At 53.5% G+C, this 27146-nt stretch overlaps 1 protein-coding gene across 2 annotated transcripts; it reads right to left on the minus strand.

Annotated features, from left to right (window-relative positions):
* Nucleotides 1–255: 255 nt before the first annotated feature.
* Nucleotides 256–25889, minus strand: CD5 (CD5 molecule). Of its 2 annotated transcripts, none has more exons than XM_032283251.1 (11): nucleotides 25676–25889; nucleotides 13141–13179; nucleotides 9933–10238; nucleotides 9437–9499; nucleotides 8828–9169; nucleotides 5945–6238; nucleotides 4634–4759; nucleotides 3740–3793; nucleotides 2264–2383; nucleotides 1598–1688; nucleotides 256–1172 (listed from the first exon to the last, which is right to left on the minus strand). In XM_032283251.1, the coding sequence occupies exons 1-10, from the start codon at nucleotides 25728–25730 to the stop codon at nucleotides 1600–1602; spliced, it is 1488 nt and encodes a 495-aa protein (XP_032139142.1). In that variant the 5' UTR covers nucleotides 25731–25889; the 3' UTR covers nucleotides 256–1172; nucleotides 1598–1599. The 2 variants fall into 2 exon arrangements, with proteins under 2 accessions (XP_032139142.1, XP_032139141.1); XM_032283250.1 differs by having other exon boundaries at nucleotides 256–1179.
* Between the last annotated feature and the right edge of the window lie 1257 nt (nucleotides 25890–27146).

A 27146-nucleotide genomic window follows, 5' to 3' on the forward strand; every position in this document is an offset into this window, starting at 1 on the left:
GCTCTTCCAGACTTAGCCTCTGTGGCTTGGACCATTGATGCCTGTGCTCCCAGGAGATATAGCATCATATGGCGTGGAGAAAGGCCCCGGCCCCAAGGTGTGTTTCCACGTTGCTTCACTACCTTAGGGAGCTGCCGCAGGGAGCTCCGCCTGGCCTCCCCCTTTATCAGACCCGAGGTCCCTTGGTAGACCTCCTCCTCTCGCTTGTAGTTAAGGAAGCCGAGGCCCCACAGGATTAGGTGTACGGCCAAGATCTCTGAGTGCTAGAGGAGTCTATTTTAGTCAAGGGAGTTATTTAAACCAAAGGAACGTGACCAGCCCCAGCTCTGACTCTTGGGTTAGATGAACTGTGATGTGCTGAAACCACCTCAGCTTGGGACTTTTCGCTGCTGTGTGAAGCCAAAGAGCAAGTTGGTTAGGGTTTACCAGGCGCCCCTTTGTGCAGGGCCCTGGGTGGCACTGGTGCCTTGTGGGCTTGAATGCCAGTGGTCCCTGCTCTCTGGAGAGGATAGTGTCTTTAGATGAGGGGGTTGGGGAGGGGAGTCACAAGATGGAGGGAATGGGGTGAGGCTGTGGGTCAGGCCTCACAAAAGCAGAGCCTTGGTGCCCAGCCAGCCCCCTGGCTGGCAGCTGCTGTGAACGTGCTGAGCTGTCTTTGTGCCCAGGTGCGCAGCCATGGCTGCAGAGGGATGCACAGGGGTGGATGCTGCATAGAAGAGGCAGGAGTGCTCAGGTGGTCAGGAAGGAGGAAAAGTGCTATTTACAAAGAACATGCTCAAAAGGCACTCCCCCCCCGCCGCCCCCCGCGAGCTCCGTGTCACTCCTTAGCAGGGACAGAGTCTGAGGACAAAGCCGATTCCACTCAGGCGCCACTCCCCAGCGGGCAGGGAAAGGGGGCACCCTTCAGACACCCCCAAGTCTCTAGCTGGACGGCTGCTTGTTTGGAGGCTCTGCCCACCACAGCCTCCATGTGCGGAGGGGTGGTGGGCTGCGGTGCAGCCGGGTGCGAGCTGGCCTGCCACTTGGGACAGCAGTGCCTGGCTGGGAGGGTCCTGGCCTCTGTCCACGTTCTGGCCCGGGTAGAAATAGGGACATTGTTTTAACTGAAGAACGCACAGTTTTCTCAGGACAAGTAGGGCTGGCTCTTGGTTTTTTGCATCTGGATCCCAGTTCTGTGGGGTGAGAAGGAAATGTGTTAGTGGAAGACATGGCAAGGCCATGCAGGGAGGTGGCGGGCAGGCCCCATGCTTCGGGTTCCGTCTCAGGGACAGCTGCCATCCTGCACCGGGGCTCCTTCTCCCCACTGGCAGGTTGGCAGCTCTAGAGGGGTGTGGCTCCATCACGGAGCTCTTAGGGATGCCACCTGTGCGGCTTTCCGAATGGAGTTCAAGAGTCAATTGTTAAGCTCTAACTGCCAGACCAGCTCCTCTAACCTAAGCAGCTGGCGTTTGTCTTTTCCTTTACAAGCATCAAGATGCTGGGGGTCCTCTGTTCATGTAGGGCAGGGTGGGGCTGGGGGGAGGCGCAGAGTGGCTGCTGCTCACCCCAGGGCTATGGGGGGCCCCGGGGTGCGGGGTCAGGCTGGGGACCGGCTCACCTTTACAGCCTCTGGGCCCCGTGCAGATCGTAGTCGCTGTCGGAGGAATTGTCGGGTTGCGTGGAGGAGCGCTGCAGGGCCCCTTCCAGAGCTGGGGGAAGAAAGGACGCTGTTTGCAGAGGGTTTGAGACTCCGCAGAGCCCCTTGCATCCTAGAGCCACTGCCCACAGTGGGCGGGAAGATCACAGGGGCTTTAGGAGCCGGCAACAGCCTCGTATCTGTTTTGATCAAATCAGCCAAACGTTCACTAATGATGCTGAACTCCAGGCTCCCTGGGGCTTAATTGATAGCACCAGTAAGGGAGCCTTCAGTACCCACTCTCCTGCAGCCCACTTAATAGCTCCCTTCTGGCCCGAAGGAATCCAAGGGGCCTTATGTACCATCCAGGCCCCTCAAGGCTCTGCAGCGAAACAAGCCTGTTAGGTCACAGCAAGGCTGGGGTTAATGGCTTTCTGAGTGCATTCTTCTCTCCAGATGAGTAGTTCGTGGTCTCAGATGGGTGCCTGTAAAGGCTGCATCCCTTCCGCACCCCTGCTGCGTCCTGCCTCGTTTCATCCCTTGCACCCTGGGGCCTCCCCTCTCTCTTTGGGCCATCGCCCGACCTTCAAGGGCATCACGTGACCTGCCTTGGCAGCCTGCATGCCTGGGAGCCCCGCTGGTGCTTACCTGGATAAGCTGACACGCAGGAGTTCCTGGGAGGTTGGCTGTATTCATTATCCACGTGGGAGGCTGTGCGGTTCTCAACATGGGACCGGACGGTTGCCGTGTGGTTGCGATGGAAAGACACTGGGCAGATGCGGAGACAGTGTCGTTAGACTTGTGGCTCTGTCCTCCGCCTCCTTCCCCAGGAGGTGCCCAGAACTTTATTCCCTTGATGTTAGCAGAGAGAGGGCAACGGCACCCACAGCCCCTCCAATGCATCCCCCTTGCCTCTCTTCCCGGGAGGTTCATGCTAGCAGGATCAGCAGCAGATTTTAGAGCAGATTTGGGTAACCCAGCAATCTGACTGGCAGGATGGGTCAGTCGGTCATCAAGCGTTTACCAAGCAGGAGATGGGAGCACAGGTGACAGGACGGCTATGCTCCTGCCCTCCAGGAGCTGAGGGCCTGTATGTTATTAAGAAAGGCTGGACGGTCCTGTAATCCCACTACTTTGGGAGGCCAAGGTGGGCAAATCACAAGGTCAGGAGTTCAAGACCAGCCTGGCAACATGGTGAAACCCCATCTCTACTAACAATACAAAAATTAGCCAGGCGTGGTGGCAGGTGGCTGTAATCGCAGCTACTTGGGAAGCTGAGGCAGGAGAATTGCTTGAACCCAGGAGGTGGAGGTCACAGTGAGCCAAGATTGAGCCATTGCACTCCAGCCTGGGCAACAGAGCAAAACTGTCTCAGGGGAAAGGGAAAAAAAAAAAAAAGAAAGACTGGGCAACACAGAGCCTTCTTGAAGGATTTGGCCTTGGACTTGGGGAGGGGGAAGAAGGTGGAATGGGAGGCGGGAGGAGCGCCACGTCTCCGTCCATTAGGGTGTCTCTGGCTGTGGCTGGAAGGACAGAGTAAGAAGACCAGGGATGGGGTTGGGCTGGCTGCACCCAAATGTCCTGATACTGGCCCTGTCAGTTATTCATGCTAAAAGTAGCTTGGACAGCCCTTCTTAATGTAGCCTTGCTTTGGAGATGGGCAATACAAAAATGCCCATTAAGGTTCTGATAAGTCCTGGAATAAAGAGCCGTGCTTAGCTGTGCCTAACTCATGGTTCTCCAGGTCTGTTGATCAGGGAGGCCTCTTTTGTGAGCACTGCCTGTGAGCATCCATTGGCCACTGTGTTGGGAATGCTGCTGGAGGAGGCGAAGGCTGCTGGGGACCCCGAGAGGAGGCGAGAGACAGAAAAGATGCCATGAGATGTTTCCACACTCTGAGGCTTCAGCGGCAGAAACTGCTCAGCCATCTGCCCATCAAGAAGCCTCCGCAGTCCCTGGTGTGGGGACGTCTGTTGGCCACAGTCACACCTCAGACAAGCACTGTGGAGATCAGAGGCCTCAAGCAGCCACAGGCTCCGTCTGTGTTCAGCAGAGAGGGCCTCAACTCTGCCTGCATGGCCTCTGTCCCGGGGCCGAGGGGGGCCCTGCCTCTGGGACACTTACTGTTCTGGTTCATTGCTGTTGGGCCAATCCACTGGCGTTGCTTCTTCTGTCGGACTGGGCAAGAGAAAGGAAAGGCACATCAGGGTGGTGGGAGCAGGTGGGGGTGGGGGCAGGTCGGAGTGGGGGTGGGGCAGGGCCTGGGAGGGAGGTGGTGGCAGTAGGTGCAGCTGAGGGCAGGGCTGCTGGGCTCTGCCTCCTGGAGTCTCTCGGGGGCCTCGGTTTCCTAACTTGCTCTGGAGCCATCCTGTGCCAAAGGAGCAGGCTAAGGATGGGGTAGAGGTGCCTGGCTCCCCAGGAGAAAAGACCACAGGTGTTTAGAACCAGACCTGGGCAGGCACTAGGACCCAACACTGCCCTGCTGGGCCTTCTGTTCACAGTCTCTCCCCTCGCACCTTCTTGTCTGAATACTTTCCTCTTGAGTTCTGCAAGGCAAGGAGAACAACTCCCCCTGCATTTATAAGGTGTGTGATCGCTCATTTGATAGATGAGGAAACTGAGGCTCAGAGAGAGGAAGTTTCCCAATCAGCATCCCAGGCAGTGGTAAGTAGAGGAGGTGGGCCTGGGACGTGTGTCTCCTGCCACCAGAGGCTGTGCTGAACACCCTCTGGGCCTTCCACAGCCTTGGGAACAGCCACACCATCTCTCTGACCTGGAATGGGTCTCAGCTGGTCTCCAGAGATAGACAAATCAACAATTGCAATTTTGTTTACTTTCTGTTTCTGTTACTTGGGGCAGAAAAAGGCTAATGGGCAGGAGAGGGGAAGGTTGGGTGGTGAAGCAGAGGTGCCCTGTGCCCAGCTCTCTGGAGGCAGGACCCCTCCTCCCAGGGACTCTAGTACAGCCCCTCCAGTCTCTGTATGCAGGGACAGAGCCACTCAGGGCCGCGACACCTACATTTCTTCACCAGCTTCTTATAGGCAAGAGGGCCACACATGACCAACAGCACTGCCAGGAGCACCAGGGCCAGGATGATGCTTGTCACAGTGCCTGCGGCCAGGCCTGCAGGGTTTGGATCCTGGCCTGGAGAATGAGGAAGAGTTAGGTCATTGTCAGCCCTGGGGGGAGAAAAACTGTGGGAGGGAAGCTGCTGTCTGCCTGGCTTCTGCCAGTCACCCTTGCTCATCCCAGAAAATCACCAGCATGCACAGAAGGCAGTGATCAATTTAGCTGTTCCTCCATCCATCTCTAGAATTCCCTGCTACCCACTCCCCCACCCACCATTTATCATCTAACAATCGATCGATCATCTAGCTAGCATTTGCCACACTGGTTATAAGCCATTTAATTTTCTACAATTTGCCAGTGGTTAGTGATCACCTTGCCATTATACACCGTCATAAACCAATATATGATTGTATACCAATAGCCAGCCAGGCCTCTATTCTTCATCCATCCATCTGTCCATCATCCACCTTTCATCCATCCATCCATCCATCCATCTATCCATCCATCCATCCATCCATCCACTTACCCACCCACCCATCCATCCATCCACTTACCCATCCATCCATCCATCCATCCATCCATCCATCCATCCATCCATCCACTTATCCATCCATCCATCCATCCATCCACTTATCCATCCATCCATCCATCCATCCATCCAATCTACTTACCCATCTATCCATCCATCCATCCATCCACTTACCCATCTATCCATCCATCCATCCACTTACCCATCTATCCATCCATCTATCCACCCACTCACCCACCCACCCATTCATCCAATCTAATACATCCATCATCCATCTACTCACCCATCTACCCATCCATCCATCCATTCATCCATCCATACATACATCCATTTCTCTCTTTTACTTGCCATTTAGTTACCATTCATGTAACAAATATGTGCTATCCATTTGATTTTCTGGCTTCCACCTTGCAAAAGTAGAAGGTAGAAGGAGAAATTCTACGACTCATCAGCTGCCTGACAGTGATCTGCCTGTTGCTTGCTCTGTCTCCTATTATTGTTCTTGCTCGTTGCTGTCTGAGTGCTCGTGCTCCCTGGCCTTCCAATTTTCCTCTCTCCATCCTTTTCTGGGTCTCTGGGACTCTCTGTCTAGCTCCCCAGAGCTGTCCTTTAGAGACATACACCCTGCCTGGGTCCTGGAGGTAAAGTTTAACTGTGTGCTGCTTCCTGGGACCCCATGCCCCTGGCAGAGTTTAACTGCTTCAACCCACTGCGGGCTGTGGCTAACTCACATGTGATGAACACCTTCTTGCAGCGGGAATTTTTCTCCTGAAGCTCGTGGCACTGGGACAGCTTCTGCTGGAGACAGGAGAGCCCCTGGGATGTTGGCTCACCAGCGTCCAGCACACGATAGGAGTTGACGCCGCCACACCGCTGCTCCTGGCACACCTCCTCCCACCGCAGCTGGCTCCTGGCTGAAGAGCTGTCGCACAGGGCTGCCCACTGTGCCCCCTGGCGCACCTCCACGGTGCCTTCACACATGCTGCTGCCCCCCACCAGGCGGCTCTGCACCTTGGGCTGGAAACCTGAGAGAGGAAGCAATGGGAGAGGAGGGGCAGGTGTGGCCTTGAGCCGTGTGCTGCTTCCTGGGGCCCCATGCCACTGGCAAAGCCGGGCCCTGGCTAGGGGAAGGCACTGGGTGGGACCACCAGGAGAGGCAGCCTTCCTTTCTGCCCTTCCCTCCTCTGGCATCCTCCGTGGCTCTTCCCCTGACCCAGCACCGTCTCTGGTGCCTCTGGTCAGCTGCCAGCACCATCCTGAGACACAGCAGCCTAGGCACTCTCTGCAGGGAGGCTGTTCCAGCCACCATCGGGGAGTTGGTCCCATGCCAGGTGGAGGTAAGAGACAAGCATGGGAAATAGGTTCCACCTAGGTCCACTTCCCACTTGGAAACATCCTCTCATTCTCCTGCTGCACTTTGGGAAGACGGGAGGCTTTTCAGAAGAGGCCCAGGAATTGGAAAGACCTCTTGCACTGAGTCCTGGCAGTTCACAGTGAGGACAGATCTTGCTGCCAGGCACTGCACGCCAAGGGCCAGGCTTTCAGCAAACGGGGCCTGGCTCAGCAGAGGCTCGCATTCATTTCTGCCTGCCAAGGTGGGGCCTGGGAGTCCATGGCTGAGGCCCACGCATGCTCAGTTCACAGTGAGTGATGATCTCACCAGCTTTGGCCAGTTTCCATAGCAACATCCACCTTCAAAGCCCTAGTAAATCTATTCAGAAGTTTCAAAGGCGAGAACCCTGGGTATGGTTTGGCAGGTTGTAGCCTGCAGGAAGGATCGCAGCTGAGTGGGGGTGGGACAGCCAGCCAGCCCCTGCTTCCCTCATCAGGCCAAGAGACCCCTGGGGGCTGCTTCTGGTGGGAGGGGGCAGCGTTTTACTAATTCACACCAGCTACCCAGCGACGTGGGGCGACTATGCCTGCAGGACAGCCAGGTGGCCGCGAGCAGTGCTTCCTAGATTTGTGCACATAAATCACCAAGGACCTTGCTGCAAAGTGGATTCAGATTCGGAAGATCCGGGCTGGGGCCTGAGCACCTGCATTTCCAACCAGCTGCCGTGGGTCCAGGACCACACTGAGTCACTAAAGCTCAGAAAACAGGCTCTAGAGTGACCCTGCTTGTTCAGAAATCCCAGCAAGCACTCTATAATACTGGGCAAGAAGCTTAACCTCTCTGAACCTCAGCCTCTCACTGTGAAAGGGATGGTAATAATAACACCCACTTCCTAAGGTCATGTGAAGAATTTAGAATGCCCAGGAATGGTCCCTGCATGAAGTAAGCGCTTGGTAAGTACGGTCTGGACTTCACTAAGAACACCTCCAGCGATAGGAAGCCACTGCCTCTGGAGGGAGGCGTACTGCGAGGATTCTTCCCTTTAGTTTTCTTCATTGATCCTGGTTTGGCCCATTGGGGTCTCACAGACTCAGTCTCACCTGCTTCTTCCCCTCAACCACACAGCAGGATCATTCTTTTTTTTTTTTTGAGATGGAGTCTTGCTCTGTTGCCCAGGCTGGAGTACAATGGCATGATCTTGGCTCACTGCCCCCTCTGCCTCCTGTGTTCAAGTGATTCTCCTGCCTCAGCCTCCTGAGTAGCTGGGATTACAGGCATGTGCCACCATGCCTGGCTAATTTTTTGTATTTTTAGTAGAGACAGGGTTTCTCCATGTTAGGCTGGTTTTGAACTCCTGACCTCAGGTGATCCGCCTGCCGCAGCCTCCTGAGATTACAGACTTGAGCCATTGTGCCTGGCTTTTTTTTTTTTTTTTTGAGACAGAGTCTCTCTGTTGCCCAGGCTGGAATGCAGTGGTGCGATCTCAGCTCACTGCAACCTCCGTCTCCTGGGTTCCTGGGTTCAAGCGATTCTCCTGCCTCAGCCTCCCAAGTAGCTGGAACTATAGGCATGTACCACCACATCTGGCTAATTTTTGTATTTTTAGTAGAGACGGGGTTTCACCATGTTAGCCAGGCTGGTCTCAATCCCCTGACCTCGTGATCCGCCCGCCTTGGCCTCCCAAAGTGCTGGGATTACAGGCGGTCATTTTCTTCGCCTTATCAGCCCATGGTGCAGGATCCTCTGCAGAGAGCCCTCCTAGGTGGTGGTGTCTCTCTTTGCCTGCTGTGCTCTGACCCCCAGGCCTCAGGGACCTCCCACCTCTCACCATTGCTCCATTGTCAACTCTTGGGATTTACAAACGCCCGTCCTGCAAGGCCCACCCCTCCAAGTGCCCCATCTTTGGCACAAGCTACAGTTCCTACCCAGACGTATTTTTTTCTCCCCCAAACCCATAAGAGAACTTGCCTCTCCTGGAAGTCCCGCTGACTCCCCTCCCCAGGTGGCAGCTGAGCCAGCGGTTTCTTGGGGCTTGGGCTGCGTAGCTTCGCAGAGACTCCCAAGGCATTGAGTGTGGAGGCATCCTCCGCACCCCACCCCTTCCTACCCCTGAGAGGCCAAGACCAGGCCTCCACTTCCTTTGTCTTCACAGTGCCTTAGACCCCGCGCTGCACGCAGGGGTTTGCAGGCCACACACGATATTCCCTGACCTTCTGGGATGCTCGTGACCACACCTAGGGCAGCAGAAGGCCTCATGGGGCTTGGCCAGGTTCTCACGTACCTGAGCAGAGGAGGGCCAGAGCTCGGCCACTTTTCTGGGGCTTGATTTTGCTGAAGCACTGCTCCAGAGAGGTACAGCTGGAGTTCTGGATCTTCCATTGGATAGGCAAGGGCCTGCGTTTCCACGGCTCCCCTGCGTCTTGGGTTCTAGCTGCCTCGGGCTCTGGCAGATGCTTCAAGAAGGAGCCACACTGGAGGCTGTCGCAGAGGAAGTTCTCCAGGTCCTGGGTCTTGTCCTGGGCCTCATAGATGATGGTGCCCCCCAGGCTGCCGCTGTAGAACTCCACCACGCCCGCACAGTGCCAGCCCCCAGGCTGTGCCACCAGCTGTAGCCTGGGAGGAGCTGGGAGAGGAGAGAGCGGGAGGGGGAGCCGGCCTGAGCGCCCAGGGCTTCCTGGGCAAGCACGTGGCACTCCTTGCTGCTTGGCCCCAGCGTGTGGACAACTGCTGACCAACACTTGGCCTTGGGAGGTGGTGGGGTCCTGAATATTGCATAGCACATGCCAATATTAAACATTTCCACCTTTATCGGAAATTCAGATGCAACTGGGCATCTGGGGTTTTTATTCGCTAGCTCTGACTCCCCACGGAGGGTTTAGAATCCTCTTACCTGTGGGCTCCGGAGTTGTGGTGGGCGGGGGCCTTGTGGGTGGAGGTGTCGTCATCTGGGGCTCTGCAATGAGACACTCTGGTGAGGGAGAAATGTGGTGTGGGCGGGGCCGGGGGCAGCCGCAGTCTTGAAGAGACCGGGAGCTCTGCCGTGAGTACCGCTTGCCACGCTAGGCCCGCTCGATGCACACGTTGCCTCTAACCCTCCTTCTTCGAGGCGGGAAGCACCACCCCACTTCACAGATGGGACAATCGAGGCTCAGAGGTGCCGATGAGGTCAGCGACTGGCAGAACTAAGTCCCCTATTGTCATCCTACGGATGGGTGCTGGCCCCTTCTGGTCCCCCTTCTGTGTATATGTCTTGGGGAGTGGTTATAAACTGGGGTCTCCCTACCCCTTCCATCCACCTGCTCAGCCCCTCCATCACAGGCCTTAGGCAGTCTCCTCGGGGCTGGTGCCCAGGCCCAGGGTGCCCATGTGGCTGGCTAGTTACCCACCTAAGCAGATCAGGCCCAGAGGTTGACACGGGTCTGTTCTTCGGTAGCTGCAGTTGGAGAAGGAGCCCAGGTATCCATGGCAGATGACTGGACTCTGATGTGTGAAGGTGATAGGGAAGGGGCCAAGGCTTAAGGCCATCCCACAGTGCAGCTGATGGCAGACTTTTGACACTTGTCTGGGATTCTCCCAGTGGCTGGGGCTCCTGCCCCAGCTCTGGCTGCAAACCATGTGCCACTTGTCCTTGATGTAGACCTCCAGCTGGCCCTGGCACCTTGAGTTGGAGCTGGTGAGCCTCACCTGGAAATCTGGGGGTCAGAGAGGTGTGGTGGGGGTCAGGCTGGGAGGGGCTCCTCACTGGGACCCCTCACTGCCCTCTTCCTACCAGGTCCCATGCCCACCCAAGCTCCATTCTGCCCTGTGGGCTGCCTGCCTCACCCCCTGTGAGCTTCATCCCTTCTGGGGCACTGCAGGGCTTCCCAGAACCTCAGGCTAGGGCGGCCCTGACCCAGGCAGTCCTGAAGCTTGACCCAGGAGGGTGGGGCTCCAGATTTCAGAGCCAGATGGGAGCTCAGAGAAATGGGCAAGGTATTCTCACCACCCACCATCCAGCTGGATGGCCCCTGTCCTGGATATTCTGTCTCAACGGGTCTGAGACTGGGCCTGGTGTCTGCTTCTTAAAAGATCTTTAAAAATTAATTTTAGACCGGGCGTGGTGGCTCATGCCTATAATCCCAGCACTTTGGGAGGCTAAGGCGGGTGGATCACTTGAGGTCAGGAGTTTGAGACCAGCCTGGCCAACATGGTGAAACCACATCTCTACTAAAAAAAAAAAAAAAAAAATGCTGGGTGTAGTGGTGTGTGCCTGTAATCCCAGCTACTTCGGAGGCTAAAACAGGAGAATTGCTTGAACCTTGGAGGCAGAGGTTGCAATGAGCCAAGGTCACGCCACTGCACTCCAGCCTGGGTGACAGAGGGAGATTTTGTCTCAAAAAAAATTAATTTTATTGAGGTACAATTTACATACAGTGAAACACATTCATTTTAAGAGTACTCTTCGATGGAATTTCATATACAAACGTATACCTGCATGTAACCACCACCATAATCTACATATGGAACATTTCCATCATCTAGAAAGTTCCCTAATGCCCCTTTATAGTTGATTTCCCTGAATCCAGCCTCAGGTAAACACTGATCTGCTTTCTGACCCGAGAGATGAGTTCTGCCTGAGCTGCAATGTCATAGACATGGAATCACGCAGCACGTATTTTATTGTTTGGGCTTTTTTTGCTTAGCGTGTATTTGAGATTTAGCTACATCGCTGCACGCATAAGCAGTTCATCCCTTTTCATTGCTGAGTGATAGTTCACTATATGAGCATGCTACATTTGCTTTCCATTCACTATTTGGTTTGTTTTTGGGTTTTGCCTGCTATGAATAAAGATGCTGTGACCTTCACATACAGGTCTTTGTGTGGGGATGTTTTCATTTCTCTTGGGTAAACACCTAGGAGTGGAATGCTGGGTCACTGGTAGACATGTGGCTTGTGTGATTTTATCAAACTCCATGAGGGGAAAAATATGCATGTGTGTGTGCTCTGTGTGTGTGTGTGTGTGTGTGTGGTGTGGTGTGTGTGTGTGTGTGGTGTGGTGTGTGTGTGGGAGGGTGTGTGTGGTGGGTGTGTTATGTGTATATGGTGTGGTTGTGGGGTGTGTGTGGGCTGTGTGTGTGTGGTGTGGTGGGGTGTGTGTGGTGTGGTGTGTGTGGGGGTGTGTGTGTGTGGTGGGTGTGTTATGTGTATATGGTGTGGTTGTGGGGTGTGTGTGGGGTGTGTGTGTGGTGTGGTGGGGTGTGTGTGTGGTGTGTGTGTGCATGTGTGTGTGTGGTGTGTGTGTGGTGTGTGTATGGTGTGGGGTGTGTGTGTGTGTGTGTGTGTGTGTGTGTGGTGTGTATTTGCATAAAGAGCTTCTTGAAGAATATGCAAGAAACAAACGTGGTCATTACCTGGGGTGCTGGGGTCGTCGTGGGGGTGACTGGGACAGACGGGAATAGAGATGGAAGTGAAGCTCTTCACTACAGATCTTTACATTTTTTAAAATTTTGGAGCTAGATAAATGTGTCACTGATTCAAGAAACTTTTGGAAATGTGAAAGGCTCTCCCAGGTGACTCAGGAGGAGTTTTTCCCTGGTCAGGAACCACTGGTCAGGCTGCCCTTTTCTTCTGACGAGGACACTCTGGGGCCACAGCTCAGGGCCAGGGCTTGCGAAGGACACTTGGCTAGTTAGAGGCAGAGCAAGCGCGTGCCAACACCTAGCATTGTTGGGGTGCTTTGCAGGCTGTCTGCCCAGCAAGCTGATTCGTTGCAGCTTCACCAGGCGAGAGATTTTCCTCCCATTTCACAACTGGGGAAACTAGGGCTCAAGGAGGTCAAGCTGTGTGCCACAGCTTGGAGCCAGGATGTCAGTGCAGGGTCCAGCTCGGGCTCAGGGCCTGCTAAGGCCCCTGTCACCCCTCTGGCTGCACAGTGGCTTCTCAAGACCCTTCAGCCACAATTCTCCCCAGATACGTTCAGCACGATGTTAGCCTAGTCAATGTGAAGGAGAGGTCTGTGGTGAAATAAGGTGGGAACTGCTGGGTTAAAAAGTGTGATATATTTCTTCACTGCAGGACTTCTCAGAGCCTTTACTGGGCTGGTGCACACTGTCAGTCTCCAGCGGGAGTTGGCATTGCCTGCCCTTTGTTCAACATGCACCAGGGAACCCTATTTGGGAAACAGCCTCTAAGACTAAAGTCCAGCCTCTGGGGCTGGGCATTCCACACACTTGATAATCAGTCTGCAGCCTCTCTCTGCATCTTTGACCATGGGGTGTCTGGTAGGATTGGGTAGGAAACATGACTTTGCAAGGAACATTTATGAGCTGGGATGTTTTCTGTGCGTGGTGAGCAGGTCATAATAATAATTATCCTGAGATCTGGCATTTGTGGGTGATTCACAGCTGTTGAGGGGACCCACGTGGACGTGAGCATCTTACATGTGCGTGTGTCTGCATCTGTGTGTCTGTGTATGCTGGGGGTCACTCTCTGTGTAGGGTGGGGTTCACTCTGGCAGACGTGATGGCTTAATCCAGGGGTTCCCTATGGACTGATGAAACCGCGGCCCCACTCTCCCCCTGCCCCAGGACTTTCTCCACGAGGCTCTTCCTTACCTGGGTCCTCCCGGCTGAGCTGTCCGAGGCAGGAAGTGACTGCAGAGAGGAGAGAGGAGGGTCAGGAAGTGAAGCCTCCCACCCTCTCCCTTCTCCCAGCTCACCCACCCGTGGCCTGAGCAATGGACCTTTCTTCCTCTGGCCTCCAAGTATCATGGGTTTTACAGACAGGAATTTTCATACTCCAAGTCGGAAGCCCTGAGTGACAGGAATTCTATTTAGTGGGTTGCAGCCATCAATTTTTTTTTTCTTAAAAAACTTTACTTTTAAACTGGACATACATGAAATCTATTTTTTTAACTGCATGAGTCCATGAATATCACATATATACATGAATGTGACCACCAGCACAATCAAGGCATACATCAGTTCCATCACCGCCTACCTCAGATTCTCTCATTCTAACCCATATAAGCATGTAACCATCAATTATTGCTATGATTTTTTGAGACAGGATCTCACTCTCCTCACCCAGGTTGGAGTGCATGGCGTGATCATGGCTCACTGCAGCCCCAACCTCCCTGGCTTACAGGATCCTCCCACCTCAGCCTCTTGAGTAGCTAGGATGACAGGCCACCAGGCCCTGCTAAATTTTTTTACAATTTTTTTTTAATAGAGTTGGGGGTCTCACTATGTTGTTCAGGCTGGTTTTGAACTCCTGGGGTCAAGTGATCCTCGTGCCTCAGCTTCCTGAAGTGCTGGGATTACAGGTGTGAGTCATGGCATGTGGTCCATCCATTTTTTTAAAAATTGAAATGGAATAGAATAGAGAGACCGTGCACAGTGGCATATGACTGTAATCCCAGCACTTAGGGGGCCAGGGTGGGAGGATCACTTGAGCCCAGGAGTTAGACCCTGCAGTGAGCTACAATCGTGCCACAGCACTCTAGCTTGGGTGACAGTTAAGTAAGACCCTGTCTCAATAAAATAAAAAATAAAATAAATAAAATAGAGAATGTCAGAATGCACTGTGCATTGTGAGGGTAAGGGTCACTTTTTGCGTGTTGGGGGTTGTAATGTAAAAATGTCCTGTGTGTTGCTTCCACTGAAAAAAATTTTAGCTCCTTAGTTCTAGAGGATGGAGAAATGAACCAGAGAGGGGCCAAGCACAGTGGCTCACGCCTGTAATCCCAGCGCCTTGGGAGGCCGAAGTGGGCATATCACTTGAGATCAGGAGTTTGAGACCATCCTGGCCAGTATGGTGAAACCGTGTCTCTACTAAAAATACAAAATTTAGCTCGGGGTGGGGGTGCATGTTTGTGATCCCACCTACTCGGGAGGCAGAGGCAGGAGAATTGCTTGAACCTGGGAGGCAGAGGCTGCAGTGAGCTGAGATCGCACCACTGCACTCCAGCCTGGGTGAGAGGGTGAGACTCTGTCTTTAAAAAGAAAAAAAAAAAGAAAAGAAAAGAGCCAGAAAGGGAACCCAAGACAACATTTGCTACTTTCAAGCATTTCCAAGACAGGATAAGAATGACAGCCACTTGTCATTAATAGCTGCCCATTTCTGGAGAAGACCAAGCTTAAAGAGGTGGCGGGACCTGGCTATGGTAGTGTAGCCAGCCGGCTGGCCAGGGAGGCAAGGCGACAGGCCCAGGGTACAGGGGTCTGCAGGGAATCAGCCTTCCCCCATGTGGGCCACAGGGAAGCTCCGCCTCCTTGTAGCCCTGTCTCACTGTGGAGCAGGGGCAAAGTGGCCCATTGCCGGGCTCTCAGCAGAGCGGCAGCCGGCCAGCTTATCTGTGGCTGGGGAAGGTGTTTAATCTGGGTAGGGACAAGGTGGAGTAGCAAGTTCATGTGGCTTCAAAGCTTAACCTCTGTGTTTACCACCCAGCGTTAGCAGTTAGGCAGCAGGTACAATATTTTCATTTCCATCTGTCTGACTTGGGTTTACTCTTGGGTTTACGGCATTGGGTCAAGGAAACTGCTTTATATATTAATACTGAAAGGCTGTTTTCAAATTGCTTGTGAGAAATTGTTGCTGGGTGTTAAAAAATAGGTGTGTTTAGCTGGGCTGGTTGCTCAAGGCTACAGTCCCAGCTACTCAGCAGGCTGAGGCAAGAGGATCACGTGAGCCTAGCAGTTTAAGTCCAGCCTGGACAACATAGCAAGATCCCATCTCTTAAGAAATAGGTGTGTTTTGAAAAAGCTGTCCTTGCCCCTGATTCAAGACTCCTTGTAAAGAAGTCATCATGGCCTGTGATAAGTCTCCCCTGAATCTGCAAGATCCCATCCCTGTTGTTGCTTTAGGAGTCATGGGTCTTGGAAGAGGAAGGCTATTCTCATCAATGGGGAAGTGTGCAGAGCTCTGGCCCAGGTGAAAAGGGATGGTCTGGTTGTCAATCATCTGATCAAATTTTTTTTTTTTTTTGAGACAGAGTCTTGCTCTGTTGCCCAGACTGGAATGCAGTGGCACGATCTTGGCTCACTGCAGCCTCCACCTCCTGGGTTGAAGCAGCTCTTCTGCCTCAACAGGCAGCAGCACCCCCAGCTAACTTTTGTACTTTTAGTAGAGACAAAGTTTCACTGTGTTGGCCAGGATCGTCTTGAACTCCTGGCCTCAAGTGATCCAACTGGCTCAGCCTCCCAAAGTGCTGGGATTACAGGCATGAGCCACCGCGCCCAGCCAATCATTTAATCTACTGCAGGCAGGGCAGCCTCAGGAGGCTGTGGGGAGATGTCCAGCCAGCATGAGATATCAGGAAGGAGGCCCTTTTGCCCTGCCCTCGCCTCTTACTCCTGACCTCTTATTCCCATTTCCCTCTCATCCCAGCTGCCCATCAGCAGGGCAGTCTGCCTTGAAGGAGTCATCCCTCTGGCTACGTCTCAAGGGCTAAGGCAGCTTGATGTGGCATCTATGTTGAGTGGGGCTCCGAAGAACTGCTCTTCAGTGCTATACAACTCAGGATGGGTTTTCAGTCACTGGTAACTTTCATTGCTCCGGTTCTGAGTATCGGCTCTGCCACTTCCTGCCTACAGAGTCTGGGGAACAAGTCTCTCCTCTCTCTGTGCCTCTGAGCCTCGATTTCCTCATTCATAGCATGAGGATGAGAATGGGACTAGCTTTCTAGAGCTGTTGGGAAGCTGAGATGAGCTAATCTATGTAAAGGGCTTAGCCCAGTGCCTCCTGGCCTGTGTTCAGTGCTCAGAGCGGGTGTTACTGATCTGTAGAGGAGGCTGGGCCTGGCGAAGGTGTGCCCAGGGCGGCAGACACTCAGGGAGCTCTTCCACTGGGAGGGTTCCTCGTCCAGGAGCACAGAGAGCCAGACCATGGGGCTCACCACTTCCTTCTCCTAACTTGGAAACTTCACACACATGGTCGAGACAGGATGGTTCAACTTACAATGTTTCAAGTTTGCAGTGGGTTGATTGGGATATTAAATGAATTTTTGACTTAGGATGGGATCATTGAGAGGTAACCCCATTGTAGGTCAAGCAGCATCGATTTCTCCACTCACCATACTCAACATTCATTATTAATAGCAGCTGCCAACTGTTGAGCACCTGCTGCATACTTAGCTCTCGGGATGGTTCATCAAGATATTGCTGTTAATCTTCCGCACAGCCCCATCATGAGAGTTGAGTACGCTCCTGGTATCAGTGTCAGGAGAGGGCAAATGCCCTGTCCTGGGTGATATGGCTGGCAGGTGGCGTCAAACCATGTGTCTGACTCTAAAACCCATGCTCTCTGCTTCCAGCCACCCCATTGCTGCTCCTCCAGGTTTGGAGATGCAGAGATGAACACCACCTGGATCTGACTGGAAGCGCTCGTGCAGCCAGACCCTGAAGCCCTGGGGGCAGGTACTGGGCCTGACAGCCTTGGCAGATTCCACAAAGAACAGCCTTGGCCTTGCTCAGAGAACATTCTCGGGAAAGACTGAACAAGCTGGAGAGCCAAGTGAAATCCTTTAAAAAATGTTCTAACAAGTGCTTTGATAAAAAAGATATTTAAGGCTGGGTGCAGCGGTTCACGCCTGTAATCCTAGCACTTTGGGAGGCTGAGGTGGGCGGATCACAAGGTCAGGAGTTCGAGACCAGCTTGACTAAGGTGGTGAAACCCTGTCTCTACTAAAAATATAAAAAAATTAGCCCAGTGTGGTGGCGGATGCCTGTAATCCCACCTACTTGGGAGGCTGAGGCAGGAGAATCATTTGAACCCGGGAGGCAGAGGTTGCAGGGAGCCAAGATCACGCCACTGCACTCCAGCCTGGGTGACAGAGTGAGACTCTGTCTCAAAATAAAAAAACGATATGTATGTGTTCTAGGGTGTTGCCCTGGAACCTCCCCCCAGGGGCCTGTCTGGTCCCCAGATGAACAGCGCTTCCTCTCTTCTCCCCTCACCACCATCGCCATCACCAACACTAAATGTTTTCACTCTTCCAGGCTTTTTACACATGAACTCTCCCAGTTCCCACCACAGTGCTATGAAGTAGGTACTATTATTTGGTCCCAATTTTACAGACAAACTGAGAGGGGTTAAATAACTCATTCAAGCAGCTAGTGAGTGCTGGTGCCAGAACTCCACCCCAGCCTTCTGGCACCGAGTCTGAGCTTTTCCCAGCAAGGCCCCAACTGCCTCCCCTCCCTCCAGTGGGAAGCCCATGATGGCCTGCCCCGGGTTTCATTGATTCCTGCATGGCCCTGGTGTGCAACCCTGATCAAAGGGAATGAACTTGTGATTCTGTTTAGTCAATTAAACCTGCAGTGGGAAGACTTAGCTATGAACGTGCTGTGTGACCTTGGCAAGCCACTCAGCCTCTCTGGGCTCAGTTTCTTTGTCTGTAAAGTAAGGAAGTTAAATTCCACAATCCCTCACCTTCCCCTTGGTTCAAACACCTGTGATTTGTAATCTTTAGCTCCTGATGGATTTCAGCTGCTGGTGGAGGGAAGGCAGAGGCAGGCAATGAGAGGCCTGGCTGACTTGGAAGCTTTCTGGGTGTCTAGTGTATATTCTTTCTGCCTGTCCACGAATATGTTCAGGTTTTGTTTGTTTGTTTGCTTGTTTGTTTTTTGCTTATAATCTAGGGGACAGAATGAATATCAAGGTTTTCAGGGTCCACCACCTATTTTCATTTTTCAGCTGCTTCTGACAGCGGTCAGACCAGCACCCTCTGGTCCCTGAGCCCTGCAGTCTGTGCTCAGGGTCTCCTGACCCCCTCTGGGGGTCCACAGCTTACTCCTGCTCCATCCTTCCTAGCTTCATGAAGCCTGAGGCTCCTGCTATTGCTAAAGCTGTGGACAGAATCCTTGCGACTGGAGACCAGGAGGACCCCGAGGCCTGGAAGCACTGCGCCGTCTCCTTATCCGCAGCCACACCTAACCCCGAGCAGCTGGGGCCGCGGATGAGAATTCGCTGAAGACCCCTTCCTTCCCCTGCTCCCCTCCCCTCCCCTTGGAGCTCGCACAGTTTAGGGCCTGGACTGGGCAAACCCAGGCAAAACTCAGGGCCAAAGAATTTAGAAAAGGCTTATCACACCCCCAGAGCCCCCGCCTCTTGTCCTTGCATTGGCAGAGATAATATTTTTGGCCCTGCCTGCCCTGAGGTCTTGGTGAGGATTCGATGCGTTCCCAAAAGCAGCTCTGAGACATTTATATCCTCCTGTCCATCCCTCTCACTCCTCTTTCCCCCACGGTATTCAGGATGATTCTCCTTTGGCTGTCATTACAGCATCCCATGAGTTTTTATTTGGTCTACGCAGTGTTTAAATTTTTTGAGCCAATTTTGTTTTTAAAGCTTTCTTTTAATTTTGTTTGGATTTTTAAACCAATTTCAAGATCCAGGCGTTTTTGAAAAATAGGCTATTCTGGCTCCAGTGGCTGCGCCTCTGGCGGCCCCAGGCAGTGGCTGTGGCCCTCGCCTTCTGTTTTGTCAATGCCTCGCCGGCACCCTACCGTCACCATGTGTCTAGAGAGCCCTGGCTTCAAACACATGGCAAGACTGCAGCGAAACATATGCAGTTTCACACTAAGTGGGATGCGTCAAGATTATAAATAGCCTCCCATTTGTTCAGGTCAGGATTTGCACCAAATGCTTTTGCCAGAAACTTAACAAATGTTTTTTGGGCTTTGGAATTAGAGATGAACGTTTGTGGACTTGCATGATGGGTCCCAGTTTACAGAAGAGGAGACTGTCGTGGTGTCTGGGCATGAGGGCAGAGCCAGAAGTCAGCTCAGGGCGGCTGGCTTTGCATCCTGCATTCTCCACCCCTGCCTCTGGCTCACTCCTAGGTCCTGCCTGGGTACCTCGGGGTTTGCCTCTGACGCCCCTGCACCCTGGAAATGGAGGCAAGAGTGTGGCCTGCTTAGGATTCTGCAGGCACCGGATTCACACACGTTAGTTAGATCTAACTGATTTATCGGCCTGTGAAAATGACTGATGATAATAAAATGACAGCGCCCCTACCCTGTGCAGACCCCAGGGCGGGGAGTTTTCACAGAAGACCCCATATCTTTCCCAGAGTCTCAGAGGACGGGAGGCTATCACCACTTTGTTCCCCAGATAAAAAAACCTACGACTGACTTAGTGTAGTTTCCAAGTCAAGAGCTGCCTTTTCCCATAAACAATGATTCCTTCTCACAGCCACAGACCTCATCGACGTATATCAAACACAACAGCCCTGCCTGCGTTTTGGGGAGGATTCTGGATTTTCTTCCTCAAATCCTCTATGTTGGTGACTTGAAAGGTCAGAAACCCCTCTTTTCTGAAATGACAGTAATCTGTGGAGCTAAGTCTCACTTGGAGCGGAATCAGGGCTTTAGGGAAACGAAGATCATAAAGGACCAACATTCCCTTTCTTGGGTTGAGCACAGATGAAGTGATTGGTTTATGCTGAGGAGGCTTTTATGTGCAAAGCACGCGTAGAATCACGCTGGGCTTAAACCAGGAGAGGGCTGGCAATGACCTGCAGGAAGGAACAGCAGAGTCAGGTCTCTAATCAGGCTCCCCCAGGGCCTGTCCCGGTAAGTGGACAGTGGGTCGTGGGCAGAATGACCTTTGCTATTTAAATTGTTATTTCTCTCTCTTGCTCTGGGTCGGCTGCTGCCTGAGTTTCATACCCAGTATGAAACTGTAAGATGTCTCTGCTGTCAGTGACAAGCCTTTGGTTTTGTTTAGAGCTTTACCTGCCCCAAATGCACTAGGCTTGTTCTTTCTACCACAGCCCTGTGAAGAAGGGACTATGCTCACCTCCATTTTCAGATCAGGAAACTGAGGTCCAGAGAGGCGGAGTGACTTGCCCAAGGTCACACAGCTAGCTGGTGGGAGAGCCAGGACAGAAACCATGCCTCCCTCACCTGACGAGGCCTGTGGGAGTCTGTCCCAGGGAGGCCCCAGAGCCTGCTTGCTCTGTAGTACAGATGGGGAAAACTGGGGCCAGAAGGAGGGAGGGGTTCACTCCGGATGGCTCCGTGGGAGTCCGTGGCAGTGCGTGGGACCCTTATCCTCTCTGCTGATGGCCACCACACATTTCCTATCCTATTCCTACCATATCTGTCCCCCAGAGAGAAGGAGTATTAGGGTCCCTCTGGGGACAATGAGAGGCTTTGAAAGGCACATGATGACAATGGTGGTCATGGTGACAGTGGCAGTTCTAGGGGAAGTGATCCAGGCCCACAATCTCTTATCTGCAATTCAAAATCCAAAATCTAGAAGCCTTTTCTAATGCATTTGGTGGGAGGATGTCCACTGTCTTTACTGTGCAAACTCGTGTTTCACTGCAGACATAGGAATGTGTTCAAGGCCCGTGCTTGCCTCAGACCTCACTGCCTGTGTCATGAGCACGTACTATGTATACAATATTTCCTTCTACAATCTGATACATTCTGAACTTCCAAATGCATCTGGCCTGGGGTTCAAGATGCACTTGAGGACCCGGAGAGGTGAGAGTTATGCTCACCTCGCTGCTTCTGTGTGGCTCTCTAGTGCATGGGAGAAAGAGCCTGGGTCCTCACGGAGGCCTCCGTGGGCCTTGTGGCCGCCCCATAGACTCCCTCACTGACCTGCGGCTGGAGACCCCTCTGCCTGCGAGGCTGCTCCTCAGATCCCACACAGTGGGCTCACTCCCTCCTTTCAAGTATTGACTCAAATATCATCTCATGAGACCCGCCGAATCCTCCCTGGGTACCGCACATCCCAGCAGTGCTTCCAGTCCCAGCCCGCCTCCATCTGTCCGTCTCCACGCCGCTCATGACCGTCTAATACTCGCACAAGCACTGGCTTAGTTTGGTTCTTGTCTGTTTCTCCATCACGCCCTGACTATTACGCTGGATCCACCAGCGCAGGCAGTTTTGACCGTTTTGTTCACTGCTGTGTCCTCAGCACTTAGAACAGTGTCTGGGACATAGTAGGTGTTCAATCCATACCTAGTCTCTGAACAAACCCGATGTAATAATTGCAATGGTCTTTTGAGGTGGGTACAGCAACAAACCCCTGTTTTTATAGATGAGACCCTGAGAGGAAATCAAACTAGGTCTGTATTGCTCCGAAGCACCCCTCCACAGGGCTATGCACCTATGTGTTCATATGCACACACAGCACATGTGCACACAGACACACACACACACAGTTCATCAGTTGTATCAGGCTGAGCTGAATTTGCTGCCTGGTCACTGCAGGGAAAACCTCTCTGAACTGGCGGAGACAGAGTGACCAGGAAGGCCACTGCCAGCCCCTGGGTCCCCAGATCCCTTTATTCCCTGCTGGAGGTGGGGAGCTCTGGGTCTTCGAGGAGTGTGATTAGCCAGGGCCTCACCCAGCCTGGGACAGTGGGCCTGCTGCCCTGCTCCCAGTAGGAGCCCCGCCCTCTCAGGCCTGTCCTTCCCCGTTGCCTCTGCCCTGCCATCCCCTCTGCCTGGGACCCTCTTCCCTTTTTTCTTTACCTGGCTGGCTCTGTTCTTCATTTAGGTTTTAGATTCTCAGATGAGACCTCACCACCTTAGAGAGACCCTCCCTGCCTGCCCAGCCAAAGGCATGTCCTGCTAGTGTGGATGGTATTGTGGCCGAGGCACTTGCCGTTCCCACCATTGCACTTAGTAATTCAAAAGGTGTAAATATTTTGGGTGCTTGGTTTTTATTTTTATTTTTCTGAGATGAAGTCTTGCTCTGTTGCCCAGGCTGGAGTGCAGTGGTGTGATCTCAACTCACTGAAACCTGCTCCTCCCAGGTTCAAGCAATTCTCCTGCCTCAGCCTACTAAGTAATTGGGATCACAGGCACCCACCACCATGCCTGGCTAATTTTTGTATTTTTAGTAGAGACAGGGTTTCACCACATTGGCCAGGCTGGTCTTGAACTCCTGACCTCAGGTGATCTGCCCGCCTCGGCCTCCCTGAGTGCTGGGATTACAGGCATGAGCCACCACGCCCAGCCTAAAATTAATTTTGAAAGGTCTTTTAAAAAGCAGACACCAGGGCCAGGCGAGGTGGCTCATGCCTGTAATCCCCACACTTTATGAGGCTGAGGAAAGTGGATCACGAGGTAAAGAGATTGAGACCATCCTGGCCAACCTGGTGAAACCCTGTCTCTGCTAAAAATGTGAAAATTAGCTGGGCGTGTTAGGCACCTGCAGTCAGGGGGACCCTGAGCACAGACTGCAGGGCTGAGGGGACCTGGTCTTCGGGTGCTTGTTTACTTGTGTTCTCCAACAGGTCTCCTGTTAGCTGGTCAGATTCTGGAGGGCAGAGACTCCTGACTGGGTCTCTGTATTCCCAGTGTTTTACAGAGCTGGACGCACAGGAGATGCTCAATCATATTTGTAGATGAATAAATGAATGGTTGAGTGAATAAATAGGCCGTGCAGGAGGACTGAGGGGTAAAGAGATTGATGGCCATGCAGGCCTCTGGCAAGACCCTCTGCCCCGTTGGTTCCTGGCTGACCTCGGTAATAATCATAATAGTTGCTGCCATTATTATTGTTTATTGGGCACTTATTACACTATACACCAGGATTATACTTAAGCTCTATGTACATGGATTCATCGAATCCTTATAAGCCTCTATGACATACTATTATTATTCCCAGTTTACAGATGAGGAAACTGAGGCTTACAGAACTAGTCCAAGGTTGCCCAGTTGGTAAGTGGATGACTAGAATTCAAACTGCAGAGTCCGTGACTTTTCCATGCCCCAATGTGGGCTTGTTTTTTTTTTTTTCTTCCTTTTTTGAGACGGAGTCTCACTCTGTCCCCCAGGCTGGAGTGCAGTGGCACCATTTCAGCTCACTGCAGCCTCCACCTCCTGGGTTCAAGTGATTCTCCTGCCTCAGCCCTCCCAGTAGCTGGGATTACATGTGCGCGCCACCACGCCTGGCAAATTTTTTGTATGTTTAGTAGAGATGGGGTTCTGCCATGTTGGCCAGGCTGGTCTCAAACTCCTGACCTCTGGTGATCCGCCTGCCTTGGCCTCCGAAAGCGCTGGGATTACAGGCGTGAGTGACCACGCCGGCCCCAGCGCTGGCCTTTAGGGTGGCCTCGGCTGGGCCAGTAGGGAACGTGCAGTTGCCAGAGCTGCCTTCCCACCTTGCTGCCTGCATCTGTCCAGGAAGGCTGGGGCTGAGAGGGGGCAGCTGTGGGAAGCCCCGGCCTGTTACGGCCTGTTACTAGCACCCAGACATGCTGGGGGCATCTTCATGCCCCAGGGTCCAAAGGTTGCCAAGTCCCAATCCCAGTCAGGAGGCTGCAGTATCCCCAGGGCTCTGGCATTGCCTCATGTCTCCTTGGAATGGCCCAAAGGGTGCCTGCGCTCTTTGACTCCAGCCCCTGCCCTGACCCTTGGTGTCCCCAGCTCTGGTGTATCTCTGCTGGTGGAGGTTGTGTCCGGGGGCCATTTTCCTGCACAGGAGTGGCTTTGGGGGCCTTCCCTTTTAGCTAAGGTACAGAGAGGGCCCTCTGTGAGGGCAGAAATGCTGGACAGGGGTTGGCTTGGCTGTGCACCAGCTGTTGCACTCTGGGTTTGCACTCGGCCTTCCTGGGCCTCGATTTTCCCCACTGAAAAATGGGGCCAAAGGGCCCATCTGCTTCATTGGCTGTTGCAAAGCTTGCAGCAGAAAATGGCTTCAAAAGAGCTTTGTAAGCAGTGACCCACCGATCGAAGGGAATGCTTGGTCCCCACCGGCTCACACAGACACTGGGAACTGCGTGTTCCTGGGGTTCCAGGTGGTCCCCATACTGGGGGTGAAGGGCTTACCTCCAAGTCTTCCTGACACTGGCCTGCAGTGGGCCAGGGGACTCGCCTGGTCCCGTCAGGAGCCTCCCCCATGATGGGATTCAGGTGGGAGGGCCCTAGAGCAGGACACGGGCTCCCCATACTCAGCTGGGAGCCTTCCTGTCTCAACAAAGTCTGAGGCCAGAGGTGAGGAGCCGATGGGGGGGCTTAAAGGCCTGGTCCCTCCTCAGCTGGGCCCCCGAAGCCTGCCAAGGGACTGTCTCTAGGCCTCTTACTTTGGGACAAAGGTGTTTTGTACCTGTTGTTAGATATGAGAAGAGCCATGTGAACATGTGTGCACAGGTGGCTTTGTCACATGCTGGGGAGATAATCCTGCATTTGGAGGCCGTGTCGTGCTCATGAGAACGCACACACACAGTTCTCACACACATGCACACAGACACACAAAGACTCACACATTCCCCCACACTCACACCTGTACACCCAGCTTCCCTAGGAGGCTGCGAGGCTCCCTGCCCAGGCAGGCAAGGCCTCCGGACCCTTTCCCTGCAAGCCGGAAGCTGCGCGCGTCCTCCTGTTCCCAGCCCGGAGTCATGCACCTCTGTCGCCCTGCCAGACCTTCCAAATCCTCAGGAAGTGGTCAGATCTCATCCAGTTCACACCCCCAACTCCCACATTGCAGAAATGGGGAGATCAAGGCCCAGAGCAGCTTGGGGACCTATCTGAGGTCACACAGGGTCAGGCTCACAACCCAGGCCTACAGTGAGAACCGGCCAAGGGTGTACTCATCCCAACTGGCCTGGCTGGGCCCCTCTGGGACTGATCCAGGATGGGGTGTGAGACGGACTAGGACTTCCGCTGTGAATCCTTGACTTTTGGTCAGTGGCGTCCTCAGAGGCGGCCCCACCCTGCCCCGGCCCACTCTGCCTGGAGTTATCATCAGAGCTGCCTCGGAGACGCCGAGCTTCCATGTCTCTGGAGGCGACCAAGTAAGGGCTGGGCTGTCAGTGGGGGACCCTGCAGAGGGAAGCCTGTATGCTCTGCTAAAATCCGACTCTGCCTAGGAATCATGTTGTCCGGGCCCCATCGGATGTGGCTCCCCGCTGCAGACTCTCTTGCACTGGAAGGGTAAAGCAGGGCTCTCAACAGCGCATGAGAGAGGCAGGGTCATGCTCCTGGTGGGTGGGACACGCAAGGCAGAGGGCCAAGCTGCGGTTGGGTGGTGGGGGCAGGCAGGGATCCCAGTGACCTCACATCTCCACAACGCTCCAGGTGACATGTGGGCCCCAGAGTCAGCCTTGGATAGAACTGGGATCTCTTTCCTTGCACCAGAGTGAGCCCGGGTATCCTGCGGACACCGGGAAGGGGTACTCACCCAGCATCCCCAGCAGGTACAAGGCGGCCAGCGGTGGCGGAGACCCCATGGGCATGGCCTCCGGCCTCCTCCTGCCTCAGCCTGGGCAGCTCAGCACTGCGGGTGAGGATGTCTGGCCTGGTATCTTGCTCTCAGGGAGGGAGAGGGCAGGGCGGCTGCTCAGGGAGGGGTGGGACGGGGAGCAGGCAGTGTGGGGCCTACGTCACCCATGTTTGAAGTGTCAACTTCCTCCTGGCAAAACCACCTGCTCCTGTTTGAATGGCAGCCCTGGCCTCTGCCAGCTTCCTGCCCAAGGTGCCCAGGACTGGGGCAGTGCTCTTGGCCACCCCCATACAGGACAAGGCCACGCGTCCTGGAGGGACAGGGCTGTAGGGGAGGGGAACCTTAGCTGGGGGTTATGGAGTGCGAAGGCCTGGCTGCAACTGAGGGCCGGGCTGAGGACAGGTGTCCCTGAGGCAGGGGTCTGGGCGGGGAGAGGCAGGAAGTGGGCGGCGTGATGCCAGTTCTCATTGCAGGCTCCGATGAAAGCCAAAACCAAACCCTCCATTTCCCCTTTATGAGGGATGAGGCTAGAAGTTTGAGGTGAATCTCCACAGGTATTGTTTTGCTAGCAAGTACAAAAGATGGCTCCGTCAGGAATGCTGGGCTTGTGTCTGTCTGTGTGTGTGTGTGCGCGCCTGTGTATAGAGAGAGAGCGCCATGTTGACTTGAGTGATTTGTGTTGTGTGGGTGATCTCCATGTTGGGGTATATGTGTGAGCTCTATGTTGATGTGTGTGTAATCCCCACGTTGTGTGTGTGTGTGATTTCTGTGTTGATGTGTGTGAGCTCCATGTTGACTTATGTGATCTTCGTGTTGTATATGTGGTCTCCATGTTGATATATGTGTGTGTGATTTCCATGTTGATGTGTGATCTCCATGTTGATGTGTGTGTAATACCCATGTTGATATGTGTGATCTCCATGTTGACTTGTGTGATCTCTAAGTTGTGTGTGTGATCTCCATGTTGTGTGTGTGTAATCCCCATGTCAATATGTGTGATTTCTGTGTAATGTGTGATCTCTGTGTTGAGGTGTGTAATCTCCATGGTGATGTGTGTGGTCTCCATGTTGGTGTGTGGATATGTATGTGAGCTCCATGTCCCTGTTGTTCTTGGAGGGTCTGGAATCAACCCCCTTGAAGAAGCGGCAGGGTCTCTGCAAAGAAGAGGCAGGGAAGCCTGGGGCAGGGGAACGTCTCCGTGTTTCCCTGGGCTGGGCTAGGCTGGATTCCGCTTTTTCCTCACATCCTTTGTGCTCCCAGATGGGAAAGCTCCTGGCTCCTGGGGCTTCCTGTACTCTGGGCCACCCCAGGCAGGTTCAATGACATGATCACTAGTCCAGGTCCACAGGGGCCTGGGGCCTCCCCCTCCCTGTGCTGGAGAGGCTAGCTCGGTGACTGCATCCACTTAGATTCCACTTAGATCCACTTA

This window comes from Sapajus apella, unplaced genomic scaffold (assembly GCF_009761245.1).
Source record: "Sapajus apella isolate SASKATOON/1434 unplaced genomic scaffold, GSC_monkey_1.0 scaffold14, whole genome shotgun sequence".
Classification (NCBI taxonomy): domain Eukaryota; kingdom Metazoa; phylum Chordata; class Mammalia; order Primates; family Cebidae; genus Sapajus; species Sapajus apella.